Here is a 22,981-nt window from a genome sequence, read left to right as displayed (position 1 = left end):
ATTATCAGTTTATTTGCCAAGTATCAAAAAGTTTACAAGAGCACAAAGTTCTTCAGAGATCTTGCCTCTTGTTTTTGCTCTCAAAGGGCACCAGATTGTTACATTTAACTTTAAAACATTCTAAATCTTATTCTGTAGGAGAATGCCTCCAGACCCCCCCGAATAGAGGGTCCCCCCAGCACAGTCTCACAAAATCCACACACTGATGTTTTATGTCAGTGTATTTTGTTGTGCAGTGTATCCTGAGGAAATGGGATGTGAAATGTTTTGTTTCAGAGGAATGTTGATGGATTACAGGTGGAGACATTTCTATGGTTATGCAGTGCTAATGAAGAGCCCATTCCAGAGATAGGGGGTTAAATTAGAAGGAAAGAATGCACCTTGGTGCTTGTGAGCTGCAGAGGACATGAGAGACATTCTTCCAACAGCCATTGGTGAAAGGATTAACACCTCCTCTGAACTTCCCTGTCACCTGGAGAGAGAGAAACCAGCATACAGAGTTACATAGTAAATGAGCAGTAAGACACAAACATCATTCCAAAGATGAGGGGGGATGTTCAAATTAGTAAAGGTTGTTAAATATGTCACCACTTCCTGACCACCATCACTGACATCTTGCTAGTATGCTAGTATTTGTAAGATGTCCGACTATACATTTTCAATTTTCAACTACAGGATTTCTGGGACTCAACAGTTATTTGACCAGGCACTGGTGCACATATTCTCAATTACTGAGTTTCCTACCTGTTCATTGGTAGTCCTGCCTCTGGCCACAAGCACTATGTGGAAACCAGTGAGGCCAGCAACAGGGATGAAGAACAGGCCTGCAACACACATTACAGCCAGCCTGAGAGCACAGGGGTCAAGGAATATCTTAAGAGAACAGAAGAGATCAGATTCAACAGATTGATGAAGGCTCCCAGAGTAGTGGGTGTGCTGTGGCACACTGGCCAATGAGTGCCAAATCCAGGTGTGCCATTGGGGATTTTGTTACAACCAAAGATTATAATTGCAATACACAACTATACAACAAGTATATTACGCATTCGTTTCCTAATACACACTCAGATATAAAACCAAAAATAAACGTGTGCAGAGTGATTAGATAACACATTATAGAGGCTATTTTGCACGGATATGAATAACTATTTGCCTTGAGATTTTGGATTGCCCTTTGGTTTGCCTTGGGCACAAAAAGTTTGAAAAATTGTCATAGAGAATACCTCCACAGATTTCATGGCAATGTGCCCATTAGATTTTGACATGTCTCATGTATAAACAGACTGCCTGGCCTGCTGGTGGTGTAAGACCAGTGTTTTCCACACAGTGACTAATTCGTGCAGTGCACCACAGAATCATCAACGACTGCCATATATTGCGTTTCGGGTTTTGTTGTTTTTTTAAACGTTATTTAAAAACGCAGCGTATTCGTTTGGCTGCATTTCCTTTCCCTGCCCTCCCTCTATCACTGACGTGACACACACACACACACACACACACACACACACACACACACACACACACACACACACACACACACACACACACACACACACACACACACACACACACACACACACACACACACACACACACACACACACACGTTTCATGTCTTGTGTCAGAGTTTTGAGTGTAACCCTCTAACCCAACACACTGAAATAAATCCATGATAAAACCAGAACAATTTGTTAAAGCCAACCTCAGTCAGTGTCAATACGGACAACACTGCAAATGAACGTTATTAGCAATCGACAATAAATAGGACTACATATATGAAATAGGTCCTTAAAGGATACGTGACAATGGCGTGCAGGCGGTCGATATTCTGGCGATGGTAGAGGATGAAGAGCAGGCCGAAGCCAAACACGGCCATGATGTGAGCCGTCAGAGACAGGAGGAAGAGGAAGAAGTAACGGTAGTTCCTCCTGCCGATGCAGTTGTTCACCCATGGACAGTGGTGGTCAAAGTCCTACAATATGAGGGTTAAATGACACTGTGATAAAAAAAACTGGTACATGTGTCTGCATTATGGATACAGATATCAGAAAATGTTCTCCTATTCCTAACATCATCGTAGAGCATCTGCAATTTACATTTATATTACGAACCACGTAAAGTGGCTCGATAACAAGAGCAGCTGACAAGGAATTTGTTTTGAATCAGGACTTAAGCTCCTACCAACCTACCGACATTATCAGACTGTTTTTGGTCTTTGAATGGTTCACTGTGTGCAACAGTCTGAAATCATGTCTCCAAAAGGTTCATTTCAAGTGCTCAGATAAAGGCGTCTATATTCCAGCCACCTAGTCCCAACCAAATGATACATTGCATGAATTATAGGCGTAACTTCCAAGTTATTTCTGTAGCTGAACTAGAATACTAGAAGTATGCTAAACACGTTTTCCCTTTTCATAAAAAGTTTTTCCGAAATAAATGATGCGATATTAAAACATGATGATGTTTCTCGTCAAGGTGAAAATTTGCCCGCAATATCAGTACATATCAGACAGAGCAGCAGCCAGTATGATGGAGTCTGATGTTGAACCAATGGAATATAACATCACTGTCGTTGTTCACTCTTTTCTTAGATGCGTAGATTAGGCTTCAGTTATGGGATTCATCGCATTATTTTTTTTAATTTGGCAAACCTGTTCCCTCTATCGATCCAAAAGGCTCATTCTAAGAACAAAAACATGATTCTTAGTTTCAGGTATACAATAATGAAAACATAATTATTAGGGCTATCAAAGTTAACGCGATAACACGTTAAAATGCCGTACTGTTTTTTGACACGCGATTAAGGCATGTTAAGACCCTGTAGTGTCTAAAAGTTTCTAAAGTGTCTTTTGAATGGCAAGTTCAGCTCAAAGTCCTGCCAGATGGTTCTCTCCACAAGAACAGAGTTATTTGCATTTATGACGATGTGAAGTGAGTTACAACCGGAGTGTGTCCAGTCTCAAATTCCACTTGCTGGCCAAGCGCACAGCTGATGCAGAGAGCCTCCTCCCCCCTCTCAGACCACGCTGGATCATTTGCAACAGAGACACCTGGACAACTCTACATGAGACAAACTTTCAACAGCAATAGCTAAATGTGTGGCTACAGCATGCAGGCCGATTAACATTGTTTAGTTAACCTTTACAAGTGTAAAGTTGGACACTACATTGTGTTAGTTTCACTAAGGAACGTCACGTTCAGGTCAGTATGCCCATCTGTTGTTGCTTGTTGGGCTTGAGTTTGCCATGTTATGCTTTCAGCATATTTTTTGAGCATGCAGTACCTTTGAGGTTATTCTGGAGAATATTCTGGACAGTATTTTTCATTGTTTTGGATTGTTGTAATAATAATAAACATACATTTGCATAAAGAAGCATATTTGTCCACTCCCATGTTGAAAATATGTCCCTTTAAGGTACATTTAGAACAGATAAAAAAATGTGTGATTAATTTGCAATTAATCGTGAGTTAGCTACAGACAATCACACAATTATTAGTAATTATATATTATAATTGTTTGACAGCCCTAATAATTATTAATATTTCCTCCCATTCCTGTTTTATTGAGAATACATATCGTTAATGTAAAAGACATTTGGGGGACTGATTTGGGCTATATAACCACTATGTGGGCATGTTACTAACTAATACAGCTGTGTGCTCATGACTCAGTGGTTACAGGTTGAACGTTTCTCTACTGTTTTAAGTGCCTTTAATAGACCATTAATTTGAATTGTGTGCCCAATCTGTTACAATCACTTTACTGCCAGTATTGATTCAGCTTTGCAAAACCCCATCCAGTCAAGACCTGCTTTATGTTTATAATGCATCATGGTCACTGTCATATTAAAAATGATTCCCTGTTAGTAGCAAGGAAACTAAAGGTTTTGAATTGAGACTTTCTTGTAACTTGCATGTGCAACTCACACCCACCTCTCCTATCTCCTTCAAGTGATTTGGGAAAAAATTAAGTCTCCTGAGTCTATCCAACTTCTATTCAAACGTTCTTGTTACAAACTGCAAGCTGTGTTGTTTTGTCAAACAAACAGTATGCAAAGTGGACTGGGTTACAAGGTTTTATGTGGGTCTACTTTAAAGGATAACTACCGTTTTTTACAACCTGGACCTTTTTTCTAGCAAAATATATGATATCCGGGGTCAAACTAGCAGTAGCAGCTACAGGTAAACAAGCCGGCTGTCGTGGGTGCGCGCGCAGCTCAGAGACGACATCTTCCAGGTCAGAGGTAGTAGATCAACCTACAGACCCCGGATGTTGACAACAGACGAGCCCGGACTCAGAGGGGAATAGCACGAGCATATCGTAACAAAATATTGGTGAAATGAACTAGTTTCGTGGCAGATAATGTGTTATATAGAGGCTGTGTGTCGCTGCCCCGTCACTCGCATTATATGGATATATCGGCGCTACACTGGATCTAATTTCGTCCGAACGACTTCAAATGACACCAAAGTTATCTTGGTGAGTAAATGATCATATATTTTGCTAGAAAAAAGGTCCAGGTTGTAAAAAACGGTAGTTATCCTTTAAGTGTGCAGTTACTTTAAACTCAATTTATTCAATGACTACGAACATGAATCATGTTATTTTATGTTAACAGTGAATGAGTAAGCGGGAGCACACCTCTACACAGTTGTCACAGACAGAGCAGTGGGAGCACCGTGGCGGCCTGTAGAAGCGGCAGGTTGAACACCACTTCATCCTGACCTGGATCCCTCTGATCTCTACTGTCTTGTAGAGCGGAGCACGGAAATCGTCCTCCTTGTCCTCGTCCTCCTCGGCTGCAGAGATGGGAAAGATGGGAACACACATGTTCACACAACCACACAACACTAAAACTGAGCATAGTGAACATTTGAGCCCTGACATTAGAACACATAGAGACACATTACATTCATTTCCTCAAGACTCTAACCCTAACCGCCTATCCCTATCCCTATCCCTAATCCTAACCTTAACCCAGCGTTTCACCCTAGAATTGAATATTTAACATTATCCCTACTTGTATTTTGCCACCAAAAGAAAAGAAAGTCCCCACAATGAGACTATGTAAGCAGATCTTAACAAATTAATTCTGAATTGTTAACTCCTGCCCTTTCTCTCCCACTGATCCACCAAGAATCTGCCTGTTTGAGCCAAGCGGAGAAGTCTTTCATCTTTTTGAAGCTATTAAAATAGAAAGAAGACTTTTAAGGCTATAAACCTGGAATCTACTTTATGTATAACAAGAAATGTACACACTTTGAAAATGAAACCAGGAGGCAAACTTGACTTTTTGCAACAACAGCATTATAAAATCCAGCAGCCTATTTTATGACAGGCAAACAGCATCATAATCGAAAAAGTACATTCAACCATTCCTGCACTCACCTCTAGGGAAGATGCCCGGGTCCATGAATGTGGCCATACAGAAGTTAGCCAAAACAAACAGGAAGATGACTCCATTGTAGATAGGCACAGCTACTGAGAATCGCTCCGAGAGCCACGGGCAGCTGAAACGTGAACAGAGACGACAGTACTTACACTCCAAGGTTCTGTCACTTTATACAGTTCAGTTGTAATGTAATTGAGTTTGTGGTCCCAATAAGACAAACTCACATGTTCACGCACTTACAAGCTGATAATTGCTATCACTGTAAATAAAACAACAATGACATTCTGAGAAACATGTTTGTTTAATTTCTTTGTATGGTATTGGTTTCATCTGTTAGAGAGATCCAGGACTCTGTTCTCCCTATGTGGATAAATGGGAGTTGGCTGATGTTACATAAGCCAGGATTTATCCCTTATCACAACATACTGTATGCTCAAACCTGTGAAAGTGTACGATGTTTCAAGGTGAGCTGCATCACTGGTTAAGCCCATAGGCAGTGTAATTAGTGGACAGAGCTTCCTGGTTTGCAAAGTGAAGTCAATGTGCAAGTGCTTTAAGCCTGCATTTGTTTAATGGCCAGCAGGGGGAGACTCCATTAACTGCAAAAAAAGAATTACTGTATATAAGCTAATGAGAAAATGACCCTTCTTCTCACTTGATCTATGACTTCAGTAAACAGTTTCCTCATGAGTTTATGCTCTCAATTATTGGTAACAAGCCTTTTCCAATACACATGATGTTCATTTTGTAAATGATGGTTCCATTCAGAGTAAAATAGACAGTAAAGCAGGGATGATTTAGGGCTTGGCTTCCTTGTGATCGACCAGGTTCTCAGTCAAATGAAATCAGGACGGCAGCGTAGCAAACTGCACTCTTCACCAATCCACTCTCTTGTCCAAATACCGTCACATCTGACTCAACAATGTGATGACGGCCATAATGTCAAACAAAAGGCTTTAAAGCGACAGTCTACCAACCAATGGGTGATTTCACAGTTGCTCCATCCACTATTTACTATACAGTATATGGTCAAACCCTTTACAGGATAGGGCAGGCGGTTCTCTCCATTCTTATTAACACCAACAAATCCCATAAAAAACAAAACTAACAATGAAGTCCATCTTTCAATACTCTGACTCCCCTACTCTGTCTGTGGTCAATTGGTTCCTCCTGATGAGGCAAATGTATGAAAATGGCTCACAAATGTACAGTGAGCTGCAGAAGATTTCCAAAAACAGATGGCCACTGCAGGTTTTAATCAAACGTCATTCAAACAGGATGATTGCATTTGTTGGGGACTATTTTCAATAGCGGATTTAAAACACATTTGGTGCTGTAGTAAGTATTTCCAACTGCAAAATAGTACATGTGGGATTTTTGTAGGCATTTTGTGTATGTGCCTGATGCACTACAGTTTACAATTATATACTTATATAGATAAATTAAATAAGCTTTTTAATATAGTACATACCAACCCAAATTTATTTTGGTAACCATTACCTGCCTCACAACCTTAATGCATGAGGGATTAAATACGATTTTCAGTTACTGGACCATACAACACAAAGGCCAGGCATTTAACCAGTTGCTCCAGAACTTTGTAATCTTATCTCAAATAAATGAAAAAGGGAAAAAAGCTAGGTAATGTGCCTTCCAACAACTACCATCTATCCAGTTAGCACTTTGCATCTTGTTAGCTAGCAAGTAAGTTACTAAAGTTACTAGTTATTAGGTATGAGTTACTAGTAAAGTAAGTTACTACTATCCAGAGGTGCTTCAACCTGGCAACCTCCACAAAACAGCCAAACAAACCATTCAGATGTTTTGCTTCTACGCATCTGCACACTTCATATGATCATTGGAGCTGTAGGAAAGAACATTTGGTGGAAAAATATGATGGAAACTTCTGACTTTGCTGGCAGTATTCACTTGCAGTCATTAAGCATGCTAACCTTCGACAACACAGTGCGTTTCCTAAAACGTCCAACTTTTCAGTTTTACCAAAACAGGGATTTTTAATGGCTGATAAATAAATGGCTTACCCCGTATGCTGACATTTATTTTTTTGTTGTTTTGTTTTAGTATTTTTATTATTTATTTTTTTACGCAAACAAAAACACGCCGATTATTTTTTCCAAATAAAAATGCAAGACATTAAAATAAATTTAATTAGGGTTTCTGTTAGGATTAGGATTAAAATACTACTGGTTTATGGTCTCCAACAGCTTTATTTGTTTCTTCCCTCATTTTTCAGATAGTTATCACAAGTGAGAATATAAGAGAGGAGGGAGAGCGACTGCTGGAATACAAACACCAACAGACTCAGGAAGAAAGAAACAGTGAGAGACTAGATGATGGGCTTTTGTCAGGGTGACAGATGTTGGCCTATTTTCTCCTCACTAATCTGAAGCACAGAGCTGACTGCCCACCACATTGACCACACACACACACACACGTACACACGTACACACACACACACACACACACACACACACACACACACACACACACACACACACACACACACACACACACACACACACACACACACACACACACACACACACACCTTGACGGAAACACTCATGAGGCTGAAAGACACAGTGAAGCTTTATAACTTAGAAAACGCTGTTTTCATGTGAAAATTAACTCCGTTCAATCCACATTCTTGTGTTTTTTAAAAGCTCTTCAGCCATACTCAAACTCCCAAATTATAAACCCATCTCTTTTTCTGGACTGCAGAAAAGGTGTCCTGTTTCCTGCTGTAGGCAGCAAGAGCCCCGAGACGTCATACAAGGGAATTCCAGTGATTCAAACAAAAAGACTTTATTTGGGGATTTTTTCCTGAGGCTAACGCAGAACGGATAACCCTCCCAGTGGAGTTTTTATTAGGCTTGGAGGGTTTTATCAAACACTATAAACATCAACAAGACTACATGGTCTGAACAATGGCAGCAGCACATCCACCAAATCTACGGTAAGAAAAAACAAGATTCATTTAATGGACACAGTGGGCCTGAAACTGCAAACAAAAAACATGAGTGTAAGTGCACCCGACAACCCTGAGACAAAGATTCAATACTATATGAGAACTCATTCATTGTAAGTTCTCTTTTAATCAAAACATCTTAAGATATGATTGGAAATGACTGTTCTTACAACTGCCTCTATGACTTTTTGACTCAAACACTGCTTAACCATGTCATGTGATGTACTACTTCAGTACAATTTAAGAACAAATATCACTAAGAGCACTACAGAAAACCACAGATGACTATTTTATATCCTAGAATTTACATTACAGACACTACCACTGACATCTGTGTAACAAAGTGGCCACTATTTAGCACATTAACCAACAAAATTGTCCAGGCTGTCCAGTCTGGATGGATATAACTCGTCTGCATCTTAGCAGGTGTAATGTTTGTTCTGTTGGCTAGATGAAATAATCTAAGCTATGACACTGAACCAAAACAGGGCAGTTTTAGGACATAAACCCAAAACACTGAGCTAAAAGATGTTAAAATACTGCAAAGAGCTGAGGGTTTTCCTCTTTTATTCAGATCAAGAAGCTTTTCTGCTTGTGGTGTTCTTTTTTTTCTCTATACTGCCTGGTCAGAAAAAAAAAAAAGTCACCACCTGGATATAACTAAGCAAATAGGTAAGACCCTTCCGTTGGATAATTACTGCAGTGATTAATGTGTATCAGCTGGCAACAAGTTATTTAAAGGATAAGTACCGTTTTTTACAACCTGGACCTTATTTCTGGCAAAACATATGGTCATTTACTCACCCAGATAACTTTGGTGTCATTCGGCGTCATTCGGACGAAATTAGATCCAGTGTAGCGGCGATATATCCATATAATGGGAGAGACGGGGCAGCGACACACAGCCTCTATATAACGCATTATCTGCCACGAAACTAGTTCATTTCACCAATATTTTGTTATGAAATGCTAGCGCTATTAGCCTCTGAGTCCGGGCTCGTCTATTGTCAACATCCGGGGTCTGTAGGCTGATCTACTACCTCTGACCTGGAAGATGTCGTCTCTGAGCTGCGCGCGCACCCGCGACAGCGCGGCTTGTTTACCTGTAGCTGCTACTGCTAGTTTGACCCCGGATGTTGATAACGGACGGGCCCGGACTCAGAGGGGAATAGCGCTAGCATTTCATAACAAAATATTGATGAAATTAACTAGTTTCGTGGCAGATAATGCGTTATATAGAGGCTGTGTGTCGCTGCCCCGTCTCTCCCATTATATGGATATATCGCCGCTACACTGGATCTAATTTCGTCCGAACGACGCCGAATGACACCAAAGTTATCTGGGTGAGTAAATGACCATATGCTTTGCCAGAAATAAGGTCCAGGTTGTAAAAAACGGTACTTATCCTTTAACCCTAGCTGATGCAGGGAGTCGCTTCTCATTTCTTAAACAACCATGTCAGAAGACATATCCTGTGGTCGTGGAAAAGATGTCACTCTGTTTCAGAAGGGTCAAATTATTTGCCTGCATCAAGCAAAGAAGACAACTAAGAAGATCACTGAAACTACTAAAATTGGGTTAAGAAGTGTCTAACGCATTGTTAAAACCTGGAAGGACAGTGGTGAACCATCGTCTCCAAGGAAGAAATGTGGTCGGAAAAAAATCTTGCCTGATCATGATTGGAGATCACTTAAATGTTTGGTAACGTCAAATCGTAAAAAAATCAACAGTAGAACTCACGGTTATGTTTAATAGTGAAAGTAAGAGCATTTCTACACGCACAATGTGAAGAGAACCCCAGGGACTGGGACTAAACAGCTGTGTAGCCTTCAGGGTAAGAAGAGAGGCAGATGAAGTGATGCACCCATGACTTGTGCCTACCATGCAAGCCTGTGGGGGCACTGTTATGATCTGGGGTTGATTCAGTTGGTCAGGTCTAGGTCTACATTATGTGCCCAAAACATGAGGTCAGCTGACTACCTGAATATACTGAATGACCAGGTTTTTCCATCAATGGATTTTTCCTTCCCTGATGGCACGGGCATATTCCAAGATGACAATGCCATGATTCATCGGGCTCAAACTGTCAAAGAGTGGTTCAGGGAGCATGAGACATAATTTTCACACATGGATCAGCCACCACAGATTCCAGACCTGAACCCCACTGAGAATCTTTGGGATGTGCTGGAGAAGACTTTATGAAGCGCCCCAACTTTCCCATCATAAATACAAGATCTTGGAAAAAAATGAATGCAATGCTGGACGGAAATAAATGTTGTGAGATTCCATAAGCTTATCAAAACAATGCTGTAATTGCCATAATCAAAGCTAAAGGCGGCCCAACAAAATATTAGTGACTTTTTTTTTTGGCCCGAGATGAAAGCTTATAAACAAGCCTGTATGCATGTGAAACAATTCACTGTGGCCACTTACGTGAAGCAGAAAAAGAGCGTGGTGGAACCAACGAGGAAGAAAGTGGCCGCTGACACTGGGACATACCGGGAAGGTCGCAGGGGTCTGCTGGGCGGGACCACAGCGTGGGGGAGGGGTGATGAGGATGGACCCCGCCCTCCACTCTTACTGCTGCCACCTGGCATCACTTCCTGTGTATGGTGGTGCGTTTGTCTGTTCAGACAATGCTATGCCAAGAAATATGTCAATTAGAGTTAAATGTTTATTTAGATGTTAGTGGATTTGTCTGTTGAGGGTAGAAATGATGAGTTGATGTAAAGGAAAAAAGAAATGGAGGGATAGTTGAGAAGAGCTTTCACATGGAAAAGAGGAAAACACTCTGCATCACCACACTGAGATGGGAGGAGGAGCGAATGCTTGTTTTCTTAGGTCAATCCACATCTACTCTGTGTGTGTGTGTGTGTGTGTGTGTGTGTGTGAGTGAGAGAGAGAGAGAGAGAGAGATTAAAAGAGGCTTACAAGTTGCTCTGCAGTAAAAGCCTTGTTTTGCTGTCAGCCAGAAAACCAGGTGGGAAGGGAGGATGAACAAATAAGCCACAGATTATAAAGAGGAAGAGGTTTCTGGACAATCACTTACAGAGCTGCAGATACGATTTGACTCCGTTTTACCTAAAATGTTAATCAATTGTAAATACAAGCCAATGAAAACTACAATTTTCACAGGTCTGTTTTCACAAGATTAAAATGAGTCTAAAAAAAGAAATCTGCTTGGTGAATAGCGATGTGAATAAATGCTTGGTAAAAATCATGATAATAGCACGGTTTGAAACTGCATGGCTGTTATTTACTTGTAAAAAAACAAAAAAGGATTTGGACCCTACTGTCCAGTCAAATTCTGAAAGATAAAAAACCTCAGCTAAACTGTCGAACCTTGCGCCTGCTGTGAATTGGTCCAGTTTGATTTGATTGGTCTATAAATGGGAGTTCAGTGAGGTACAAGAGTTGGCAGAGGTAGACCTGTTTTGACAGGATATGGACTTAAGAGATGGAACAACAGCACGAAATGAAATGAGGCTGAAAGAAAGAGAAAATGGAAAGGAGAGATCTGATAATCTGACTTGGCTTTCTATTTTCTTTGACTTTTCTCTTCTTAAAAAAAAACAAAAAACTGCAGGCCAACACCTAAAATGTGAAATGGGCTTGATGTATCCAAGTCTGTGCTAGCAAGTCAATGGATTTTCCTTTTCACTTTAAAGTTTTTAGCAGCCAGCAAGCAGATGTCTGGGCAGCTGTAGAAATGTGAGAAAAAGTCTTGTATATAAAAAATGACAACTTTGCTCTCTGTTGGAGAACAAGACAATTTGCTTTCAGTCCAGGACTCGTATTAGAAAAAGCAGTCTGTAAGCGGGCCAGTGGAGTAGCCTGGTTTTCCTGTGTCGGGGCATCCCTAAACCCCGCTGGTGGCTGTCTTAAACCACCTCACCTTCCAACTGCACCAGGGATGTGATTGGAAGACAAAAAGCAAGAAGTGATGATGTGGTTCTTTCCAAAATATCTGAAGGCAAATCCAGTAGAACATCCATTAGTATCCTTGTAATTGAAATTTTTGAGACAGAGCTAAAATTACAGTGTTGATCTGGAGCACTGGAGGTTACACGTGTATAGATAGGGGTATTATCTCATCTCACCCAGTGATAGCAACACAGAACAACTCAGACCCACTGGTCTCCTTGTTCCACCGTGTTAGTGGACAACCGTGCCTGTAAGTTATGTAACCGCCGGCCTCCCAACTACAGGCCGTTTTCTTAATTGCCCTCTTCTCCAGGGACTTCCAGGGCCTTCCCACTGCTTCCTTCCCCAGCAGAGAGCACTGAGGCTTGGATAACACCCTCCCACAACAATCCCTTCAAGAATACAGCCTCTCCAGAGCAGAAAAAAAAAAGAACTGAACAAAAATGAGAAAAACTGCTTTTGTGTTAAAGATGTAGACTCCTCAGGCCATTTGTGTCTTGAGGTTTTTCAGGTTTGAAGTATCCTCCTCGAAACCAGGCTGAAAGCAATTTTCCCCATGCATCAGTGGTGTCGTTGATTGGGATATGGATTGTTTTGTCTATTTGAATTGGTTGTCCAGGGTCACAAAACAAGAGAATCCAGTCTGATGGTTGATCAGGATTCTGCACCTACAACGTAACAAGAGGAAGAAAGAGTTGGTTAAAGAACAGATACTCCAGTTTTGTCTACACGGTCCACACAGTTTGGATGATAAAAAGGTTTGTGATGACATTTTCTTTTTTTTTCCAAGTATGACACTGTTCTACACATGGTTTTCATTCTGAGCTGCTGCACATCCACTCACTTAAACAGGAACTTTGCAGATTTTCAACCAGTGTATATCACAATGTCTCTCTCTCTCTCCCTCTCTTGGATCAAGTGAGGGACATCTCACCAATCAAACTGTAAAACCAGGCAGTGCTGATAAACTATCAATCATGGCCCCATTTGTTGTCTATTTCTCTCTTAAAATGTTTTCAGAAACATATTTTAGTGTTTTTCTCGCTGTAATACCATACTGTTTGTTACCACTCTGCCGCCTCACTGTTTCCCATTTCAAAACAGACGACAAACCCAAGCATCACCCAGCGTTTACCGGTCCGGTGCAGTGCATTCTGGTTCTTGTAAGTTTTTTACCTTTTGAAGACAAGGGAATATCACAGTGCGTTATCTCCGTTTTCTCTGGTCATGTAGCACCAACTGCAAATACATTGGTACATACTACATACTAGTTAGTAGTAGTTATAAGTTTATGAGTTTTACGCAAAAGCCATCTTTCCAGAGATGAAGTACTTCTACATTTACATTCACTTTCATTAACACAATACAAATTGAGACCTGAAAACAAACCCTGACAATCACAAGTGCTTGATAACAGTCCTAGCAGAAACTTGAGGTGTATTCACAGTTGTTTGGGCACATGTGAACACAGCAATCACACTCTCTGGGCCGAGATAACCTGCAGAGGGGAGGTCTCGGCTCAACTCCACTCGAACACTGGTTTGCAGTTAGAACACATTCTCAAGTGTTAGCAGCATTTACCAGAAAATGTATATAAAGTGTAGATATGGTGTGTTTTATTTGATTTAAACCAATGTTATTTTTAGTGTTTAGTTTAATTTTTACATTTTCTTTAGTGTTTTTATTTTGCTTTGCTTTGCTTTGCTTTGCAGGACCAAAATCTCAGTACAGCTAATAAGCTGCCACTCTCCACCCTCTTTGATTCATCACAGAGCACTCACAGCTCAGCAGCTTAACCAGAGAGCTGTTTGCAGAGACAAAGACAGGCAGGGAGACAAAGTCCCTGTACACAGTTGTTCACTTTATGGACTCAAGACTTCAACCTTTCAATCAATAATCAGATGAGTGCACCTGTTCAGGCCAGGCATGATGGATGGGCCTGTCATCCTACACTTAATCTATTATTGCTGCCCCATTCATCAGCATTAATTGCTCTCCCCCTCTTTCTCTCTGCCTCAACCTGTGTTCATGTTCCTGCTAGTGTTTCAGCCCTTTCAAAGTCTACAAAGTCAAAGAAAATAAATATAATCTCCTCTGACAGCAGGTCTATAGCCCAATTACTGTATCTTGTGTCCTACACTTAGGTACATGAGCTAAGCTCAGACAACTGGGTCTTTAGTACGGACGCAATTAATAATCAATTACATAATCTGTTCTTGAGAATTAATTTAATTATTCAAAGACAATAACTGACTAATAAATTAAGGAACTGACCAGTTTTTGTAAATGTTTATCCAGTATGGATTTTGTTTTTTAATAAAGCTTGTTATGGGCAATATATTGATATTACATTGTTATCGTGACATGAGACTTAAAGTGGCAATCTCCAAGATTTCCAGAAGCGCCAATTGCATGTGTATTTTTGGACCTCACTGCTTCCAAGAGATCTGGTGTCGCCTGTGTGACGTCAGTCAGTTGTCATTTGTCAGCTTTGCCACGCCTCCATAACAACACCACATGAAAGCCATTTTCACCTTTTTTAAAAGTTTCATCGTCCGCTGTTTTTGGTCTTTTCTTTGTTTGTTCGGCTACGACTGTTAACAGTACCGTTAACTGTTTACTCCCAACGCTAGCAGAGACCAGGACAAACAAAACTGTGATGTTGCTCTCTCTGGCCGACCAACCACTGCTGGGTGAACGCGTCACTAACTGTGCGCCGTTTGTGATATTTTCCAGGAAGGCTGACAGCCAGTGTACATCTTTGGTATTACAGCAAATGCAAGGGCTTTCATCAGTGGGCCACAGGCTCAATCATCATTGTGTTACCTCATTCAGCGATAGTTAGTGACTTAACAGACATTTATTTACATGAAAATCTTCGAGATAATTACTTTACCATCTTAGATTTTGAATTTCACTGTACTGTGACATAAATGGCATAAATGTTTTCTTTTCCCGGTTTTAAAGGCTGCATTGCAGTTAAGTGATGTCACTTTCTGAACTTAGCAGACTGTTCTAATACTTGCCATTATCCAATTAGCCATTATATCCACATTACTGACGATAATTTCTAAAAAATCTCAGTGCCTTATTAGTACCAATTTTCATCCCTACAATATTGTTACAATATCAATATTGAGGTTAGAGTTGTTCCGATTCCGATATCCAGTATCCGAAATGCTGCCGATACCGCAGAAAATGCAGGTCTCGGTATCGAGTATGTGAGTCTATGCACCGATCGAATACCACATAATTTAGAGACAGGACCCTGCTACTTCCCAGTTAGCTCTAAGCTTTTTTATACTGGACAGCAACCCGTCAATTTGGCTGTCCTTTATGCGGCTAGGTCCGCAAATTTAGACAGACCTCGGCATATTGGGTGTCTGTTGTGGTCGGCCAATATGACGCCTAGGAGGGTACACTTTTTGCCACCTCCATTGCTATGTAAATCCAAGGCATCGATGTGCCAGCAATTGCGTGACATGAACGGAGGTGTCGATGACGTGCACTGTTGTGTGACCCACAGCTGGGAGTTTTAAAAGCAGGAAACAGCTGATCACAGCAGTAAGTTCATCACTTCACCCGCGGACGTCAAGATGAGCAACTGGAAAGCCGCTGAGATCCGGGAGATGCTAACCATCACAGCCGAGAGAATCGTCAATAACCAGATCACTCGTCACTGTTCACGGCCAACTTCGTGCTTCACGTCACATCACATGTTTAGCCTACCCCAGTGGCGGATTTTTTGAAAAGGAGGAATATTACACCTCCGTTTCACATGGACAAGACGGCAGATTGCAGCCTTTACCTGGCTGCAAATGTGCCACATTTTCTAACTAAAAGGGGCTACTGACATCACCAGTAATGTTCTACTTTAGATGCTGACCAGCACATGAGCTTGAAGATCTTCTTCTGTCAGCTCTGCTTACACACCGGAAATCAATTCTTCTTCGGTGCTCTAAAAGTCAACACAGGAAGTTGCGCTGTGCTGCCCCTGGCAACTACTGTTTTTAGAGCAGCGAAGAAGTAGTATACTTCACATGAGTCAGATGGAGCTAGCAACATGTCAGCTATTTGGCAATATTTGACTCTGGATTACCCCACCATTATCACAGCGACATGTTCAGTATGCAGGGCTGTAATTTGGAGGGGTGGCATGAGTGTTGCCAATTTCAACAGCAGCAACCTCATAAAGCGTTTGAAGACGCATCACGTGAACTAGCACGGCAAAACTGCTCTCCCCAAACTTTATGAGACAGTGAGGAAACACGTTTCATGTAGGCTGAAAGACGTGCAGGCAATCAGCTTTACTACTGACCTGGACCTCCAACGTGCACATGTCTTTGCTGAGTGTGCACACAGGGTGGACACAGTACCACCGTCAACATTTGGCCTTCAAAGTGCGGTGCTGCGAGCAAACCAGTTCCCTGAGTAAGTTTTATGGGAATTAATTATTCCTAGATTTATTTCAGTTGCTGTTGCATTACTGTTTTAAAAATCTTCCACTGAAAATGTGGCTACACTTGTTATTTCTTCCTAGATTTCTTTTTTCTTCTTTTTTTTCAGACTGTCAAAATAGATAATAAATGAAATGTTGTATGCCACACAACAATGATAGCAATCATATCACATCCATCCAGGGTTGGTAGTATATACTGCTGTTAAAAGACACGCACTGGGATCGGCCAATACCCAAAGCCCAGGTATCGGACTTGGTATCAGGAAGGAAAAAATGGTATCGGAACATCTCTAATTGAGGTATTTGGTAAAAAATATTGTCATAATTGATTTTGTTGCCCAGTCCTAGCATCTATGAAGTGCTGTTGAGGAGATTTCAAAATATCGAGATGTATATCATGATATAATTTTAAGTAGGCCTGGGCGATAAACCGAAAATTTACCGATACCGAAATTTACGACGATAACCGATGTCATTTTGCCCATGTCGGTATATTCGGTGTGTAAAAAAAAAAGAAAAAAGTCGTTTTTGTCTTGTTTGGCTGTGTGTGTGTGGGTAGGCTACTGGTATATTCATGTGTAACTGTTGCCAAAATGCAAACTCGGCTTATTTTGTGAATGAACACGAGTCAAACCTTTGTGTAAAAGCATAATTACGACGAAAAAGCCACTTTTAAGATTCACCGTAGTTTCGTTTCCAGGTCAAACTCATTTACAATGGAGGTGCACGGGGCAACTTTTCTGTAGCATCAAAATCGCTATTTTTAAAACACTAAGAAGACTCGACACAACATGAAACTTTGCTCGTAGTATCACCAGGGTCCCTTCACCTGAACACGAGCATTGAGAACATCGTTTATGGACACAAAGTTTGCTAAAAAGAAGGTTTTTGAAAGACTCACGTTAGCATTAGCAGTAGCAGTCCTGCCAGTCGCGATGCGTCAATCCCCGAGTGCGGCGTAACATGAAGGAGAAAGCTCCATGTTACATCGGGGATCGGGGATCGACGCATCACGACTGGCAGGACTGCTACTGCTAATGCTAACGTGAGTTGTTCAAAAACCTTTGAGTTTGACCTGGAAACGAAACTACGGTGAATCTTAAAAGTGGCTTTTTCAGTTCTGGAGGAAACATTGTTACATGCCTCAGATCCTGCCTGAAGCCTGAAATGGTAAACATGCTAGTGTTTCTTAGCAAGAACCTGGAGTAAACACTAGTGTGTAGAGTAGAGTGATCACATGCAACCATGAGTCAGATTCACATCTACAACACTAGTCTGAGTAAACAGGTCAGGATACCAAGTCTGCTGCTCCTTTTTGAAGTGCCCTGTTCAAGCCCCTCTTATTCTTAATCATCAGTGCTCTTATTTGTTTAAAAGAGTTTAAAGTTGTCACCTGTCACATGGCAGTGTTATTTGCAATAGTTTTTTTCAGTGTTTTATTGACATTTTTGTTCATTACATTATTTATTATTTGCTTACAAGTGACACTACCTTTTTTTTTTAGGCGTCGGGGGGGGGCGCTCGTTATCGAGGTGAGTTGCTCAATATATCGTGATATTGATTTGAGGCCATATCGCCCAGCCCTAATTTTAAGGCCATATTGCTCAGTCCAATTAAAAAGAGCAGATCAGAAAAACACATGAGACAGATTCTCTATGTGCCACTAAAGTGCTATGGCCACACACAATGCAGGACTCTGCCACTCACTGGCTGCTAACAGCTAACTAGCTCTCCCCCTGCCAGTATCAATTTGGATTTTCAATGACCTCTTGGTTTAACTAGTACAACATATTTGCAAGGTTCTGCCAGCAAGGCATTTGTGACTGAGGGGATAGATGGACCGGACTCAGCAGCGGACTGCAGCCGCGTCAAGCTGCATAGAGCAGAGCAAAGCCAGACAGGAAGTCAGGCAGCAGAAGGGATAGTGCATCTGGTCAATTTTCAAAATAAAACAAGGTAAAAGTACTTTGAGTTTGGAGTTACAGGCACTTTACATCAGTGTACATTTTACCAATCTTCTGACAGAGATTACAATAACCAGATACAAGCAGTAGCCAGGTGGTGGTGGAGTAGTAGCTTCAGGGCTCAAAGACCTCAGTGCAAAGACTGAGACAACTTGGACTAAGACATTTTTTCCCCCAATTTCTGTGTCCTGTTTACTTTTCTATTCTCTTTTTACAGTTTACAGATACCTTTTCATTTGGTTTGAACCAAAACAAACAAATCACTCTAAAATAAATGTAATAATCTATTTCCTCAACATTTTAATGGTGTTTTATTATGCCACAACTATACAACTATAGATGACAATAAAGTCTGTCTCTCATCCACTGCAGCTGTTTTACACAAGCACAGCGAGCTAGCTCGGCTAATGGCGAAATGTTACAAACAACGTAGCTGTCTGTATTTAGTAACTGTTTAGCTTAGTTTGTCCTGTGCAGGTATCTTATAATTTGGCAAACTCCTGTGAACTTTGCTGCTAGCTGACACAAAGCAGCCCCTCGTCCCTCTACCAGCGGCACCTGCAGGCAGACAGAAGAGGACCAATACTGACTGATATCTGTGTTCCTCACTCTTTCTAAACTTAACTCAGTATTTTGATTAAAGGAATTTTATATAGTTTATATAGTAGAGAGTAGGCTTGTTTCTACTGAGATATTGATGTTGTTGTTATAGTGATTTTGTAGAGTTTTATAGAGTTTTATTACTGTTGCTGCTCTAGAAACAATACAGTCATAGTTAAAACTATGAATAAGATATTTATTCATTAACTTTTTTTTGTATTATTGACAATGATTACCAATAAGAATACAGGAAACAGATAAAAAAACGAACCGATAATAACCAATGAGAGTAGCAGTATCGATAAAATCTTAACACTATCCATCCCTACATTAATGTTATAGAAATATCAATAAATATTAATACTGAATATTTGAAAGCATTTCAATACTCATTTTCATTTATCATTAATATACTTTATACTTTATTTATTATAGTATTACAGCAGCTGTGCTTTCACGCGCTATCTTCTCCCTGACAGCAAGTCTGCACACACACTGCTGCAGTGCCAATATCGGCCAGCCTCCTCACGCCCAATGCTTTAAATGCTGTTGATCTTATAACACAGTACACAAGCCTTGCTATATTTCTTTTCCCTGTGGTATCTTCATAGTATCGCATATCGATACACTTCAATATATTGTATCAAAGTTAGAAATGTCAATATCATGACAACACTACCCTATACACATGCAGCCTGTCATGAAAACTAAGTGGCAGGCAGCCATAGAGGGCCCCATTATGACATGTCAACGCCAGCATCAAGGTATGCAACTCTGTCAAATGGAACATCAAGTGACACAATGCCCAATACTTACCACACCACTGTGTGATAAGGGATACATCTGTTTTGACAGGCTGTAAAAATCTAGGATTGCATTTATGAAAGCAAACCATTCAATAAAACCCAGGCTATCACACTCAGGGACTACACACTGAGTGAGATGGTTCACCTTATTTAATGTTCTCAATTCACTCAAATTTATAGTGCAGTGAAAATCTGAACCTACACAGGTTTATTTGCACTTCTCCAAGCTCCATCAAGATTAAATAATAATGGTTATTTCCTCATTCAACCAAGGGTCCTCTCCATCAGATTTATTATCCTCTTGATCTAAACCACTGTGCATCCTTACAGGCAGAGTCTCTACCCTCCTATGCTGTAAATGTTAGAAAATCCTCCGACACAATGGCACCTTCTTATGTCCAGAGAAGCCTACAGCATCTCCAGCACTCACACACACAAATCCTGGGTGTGTATGGCCCGCTGCAGTCACGGCAGCGCCTCACAACAGCAGTGGATCCTCGGAATATGCACCAAATCGGCAAAAGGATGGCTTTTAGCCATAGATGCCAACAGCCTTGTTTCCTGACCACGAGTCTCCAATTTTGGATTGCAAGTTAAATCAAATTTGGAAGCGTTGAGCAAACTGACTATTTAGAGTGGGAAAGCTGACGAATATCTCAAATGCAGGCAGAAAATGCATTATAGATACAGATAAGCCAGGTAGGTGACAGGCAAGCCCTGACTGATTCAGTCACAAGGCCCAGCAGGCTTGGTTTGACAGCTCAGTTGACTCGATTCAGCTCGGCAATGATATACCATCCTCTGTCCAGACGGACAAACGCCACGCAAAACTACAGTGAACATGTAGAGTGCTGGTTGTGATAAGCACACGTACATGTTTCACCACAATATCTAACCCCTGTGTCGATCCTTGTGGATCCACTCTGTAAATCGGCGTGCACTGGTCTCTGGGTTTGATTATCGATAAGCAGCACAGCTGTTTCCAACCAAATTCAGGAAATTGAATTTGGCACAACGTCCAGTGCACACCGCTGAAAGATATCAGCCCACATTGGACTGTGGGAAGCCGGGGTGGGGACGCATAATGAGAACGATAACGTTACTAACGCTAAGTTGCAGACCTGGAGCAAAATAAAGCCACGATTTCTGCTCTATTCCGGTGTAACGTTGACGCTGTCTAACATTACAATTCTGAATACAGCGAGTCCACAGTGATGAGATGAAAGTAGGGTGGAGACGAATAACGTTAATGAGTCACAGCGGTAGCACGATAATGGAAATGATCAAACAGGGTAGAGAGAAAACGAGCACCATACCAAACACAGACACGTTAATGTCCTACAGTCAGGCGATAAATGGTATGACTAGTATGACCAGCATACTGTATGAGTTTCTTTTCCATGTAACATTAGCTAGCCTTTAGCTATTCATGGTTAACCTTGGCTAACGTTAGCAGCAGGCTAACACCTCACCTGTGAGGGGTCTCACAAAGGTTCTGGGTCCAAAGATGGTGAATGGGATATGCCAGTGTTGGTCGTGTTATTTCGTCTCGTGATTATAATCAATAGAGCCAGCTCGTTACATCCATTATCATCCATACGAGTTATTGGGCGATGCCAGCAGCCTCTATCATTGCCGTGCTGCTTTGGTGGCTAGCTATCCCAGCGCCGGGCTAATTTACACATAACGTTAAATGGTTGGCTAGCTAGCCAGCCACCGTAACGCCTGACGCTAATTTACTACAATCACTTAGCTTAACTAACTGTAAGCTAGGGGTGGTAGCTGATGTTTTTTAACTTCTTTAAAACAGATAGCATCTGTCTGCAGGCCGCTCTGCCAATGCGGAAGTAAAAACGAAGAAAACCAAGTTATAATAATCCCAAAGCATATGCTCTCCTCATATATCCATAATATTGGTGACCAATAGATTCCCAGAGGCCGACATATTTGTCAGTACAACAAAACTCTGATGCCAGGGTCTTACAGCAGAATGGTCGCAATAAAACAGCACTGACTGGACAACAGCAGTGTCAGTCAAGCTGTAAGCGCATTCTATTGGTTCTCCAGCCGTGACCCCACCTCCTTCACACTGAACGTCATGATGGCACTAAATCGTGATTAAATGTGTTCCCCAGCACAGAGGAACACTGTCCGGGCGTGTTGACTGAGATGCAATAGATAATAAAGCCATGGTAATATGTTTATTGTCACTAAGCATGGTTGGCACATAAGCTGTCTCTGACATGAGGTTTTAATCCACTCATGTGACACACTGACACACTAACGTATGTTTGCGTGCGTGTGCGCGCGCACGTGCACGAGACTGTAAGTGCCTCAGTGCCCACATAACACAAACACACACACACACACACACACACACTCGGGCTACACAAAGGGGAGATTAAAATGACAGCAGGGGCTATGTGGATAAACCCACACAACCAAGCTCCTCACCAACACACACACACACACACACACACTCCAAAATAAAAACTAATCTGAAATCCTGCCACCAGGACATCATATATGGAAATGGATTGTGACTCACTGTAGGTCCATAAAGTGTGTGTGTGTGTGTGTGTGTGTGTGTGTGTGTGTGTGCGTGCGTGTGTGTGTGTTGAAGCCCCTTAGCAGTTGGCATGTGAGTTCATAAGGCTCTTAAACTAAAGGGGCAATCATGGCATAAAAAACAAAACAATGGATGATTTTGTGATGACCCATTTCCCATAGGGGTCAAACAAAGAAAACTGTTTTTCAATGTGTGCCTGTGCAAAGATCTGAGTGCTAAAAGGATGGGTCAAGTCTAATAATAATAATAATAATAATAATAATAATAATAATGATAA

At 41.2% G+C, this 22,981-nt stretch overlaps 1 protein-coding gene across 1 annotated transcript in view; it reads right to left on the bottom strand.

Moving 5' to 3' along the window:
* The window catches only part of zdhhc5a (zDHHC palmitoyltransferase 5a), a 36,400-nt gene extending 14,295 nt beyond the window's left edge, over positions 1-22,105 (bottom strand). The window contains exons 1-7 of the mRNA XM_084380351.1: positions 21,608-22,105; positions 10,816-12,974; positions 5,390-5,511; positions 4,643-4,800; positions 1,800-1,972; positions 745-847; positions 381-472 (exon numbers count right to left, since the gene is read on the bottom strand). Coding sequence (XP_084236477.1) covers positions 381-472; positions 745-847; positions 1,800-1,972; positions 4,643-4,800; positions 5,390-5,511; positions 10,816-10,979 — 812 coding nt within the window. The 5' untranslated portion in view covers positions 10,980-12,974; positions 21,608-22,105. The remainder of the gene's footprint in view (positions 1-380; positions 473-744; positions 848-1,799; positions 1,973-4,642; positions 4,801-5,389; positions 5,512-10,815; positions 12,975-21,607) is intronic.
* Between the last annotated feature and the right edge of the window lie 876 nt (positions 22,106-22,981).

This window comes from Pagrus pagrus (assembly GCF_965226575.1).
Source record: "Pagrus pagrus genome assembly, chromosome: 2".
In the NCBI taxonomy this organism is placed as follows: domain Eukaryota; kingdom Metazoa; phylum Chordata; class Actinopteri; order Spariformes; family Sparidae; genus Pagrus; species Pagrus pagrus.
This window is presented reverse-complemented; position numbering and strand designations above follow the sequence as displayed.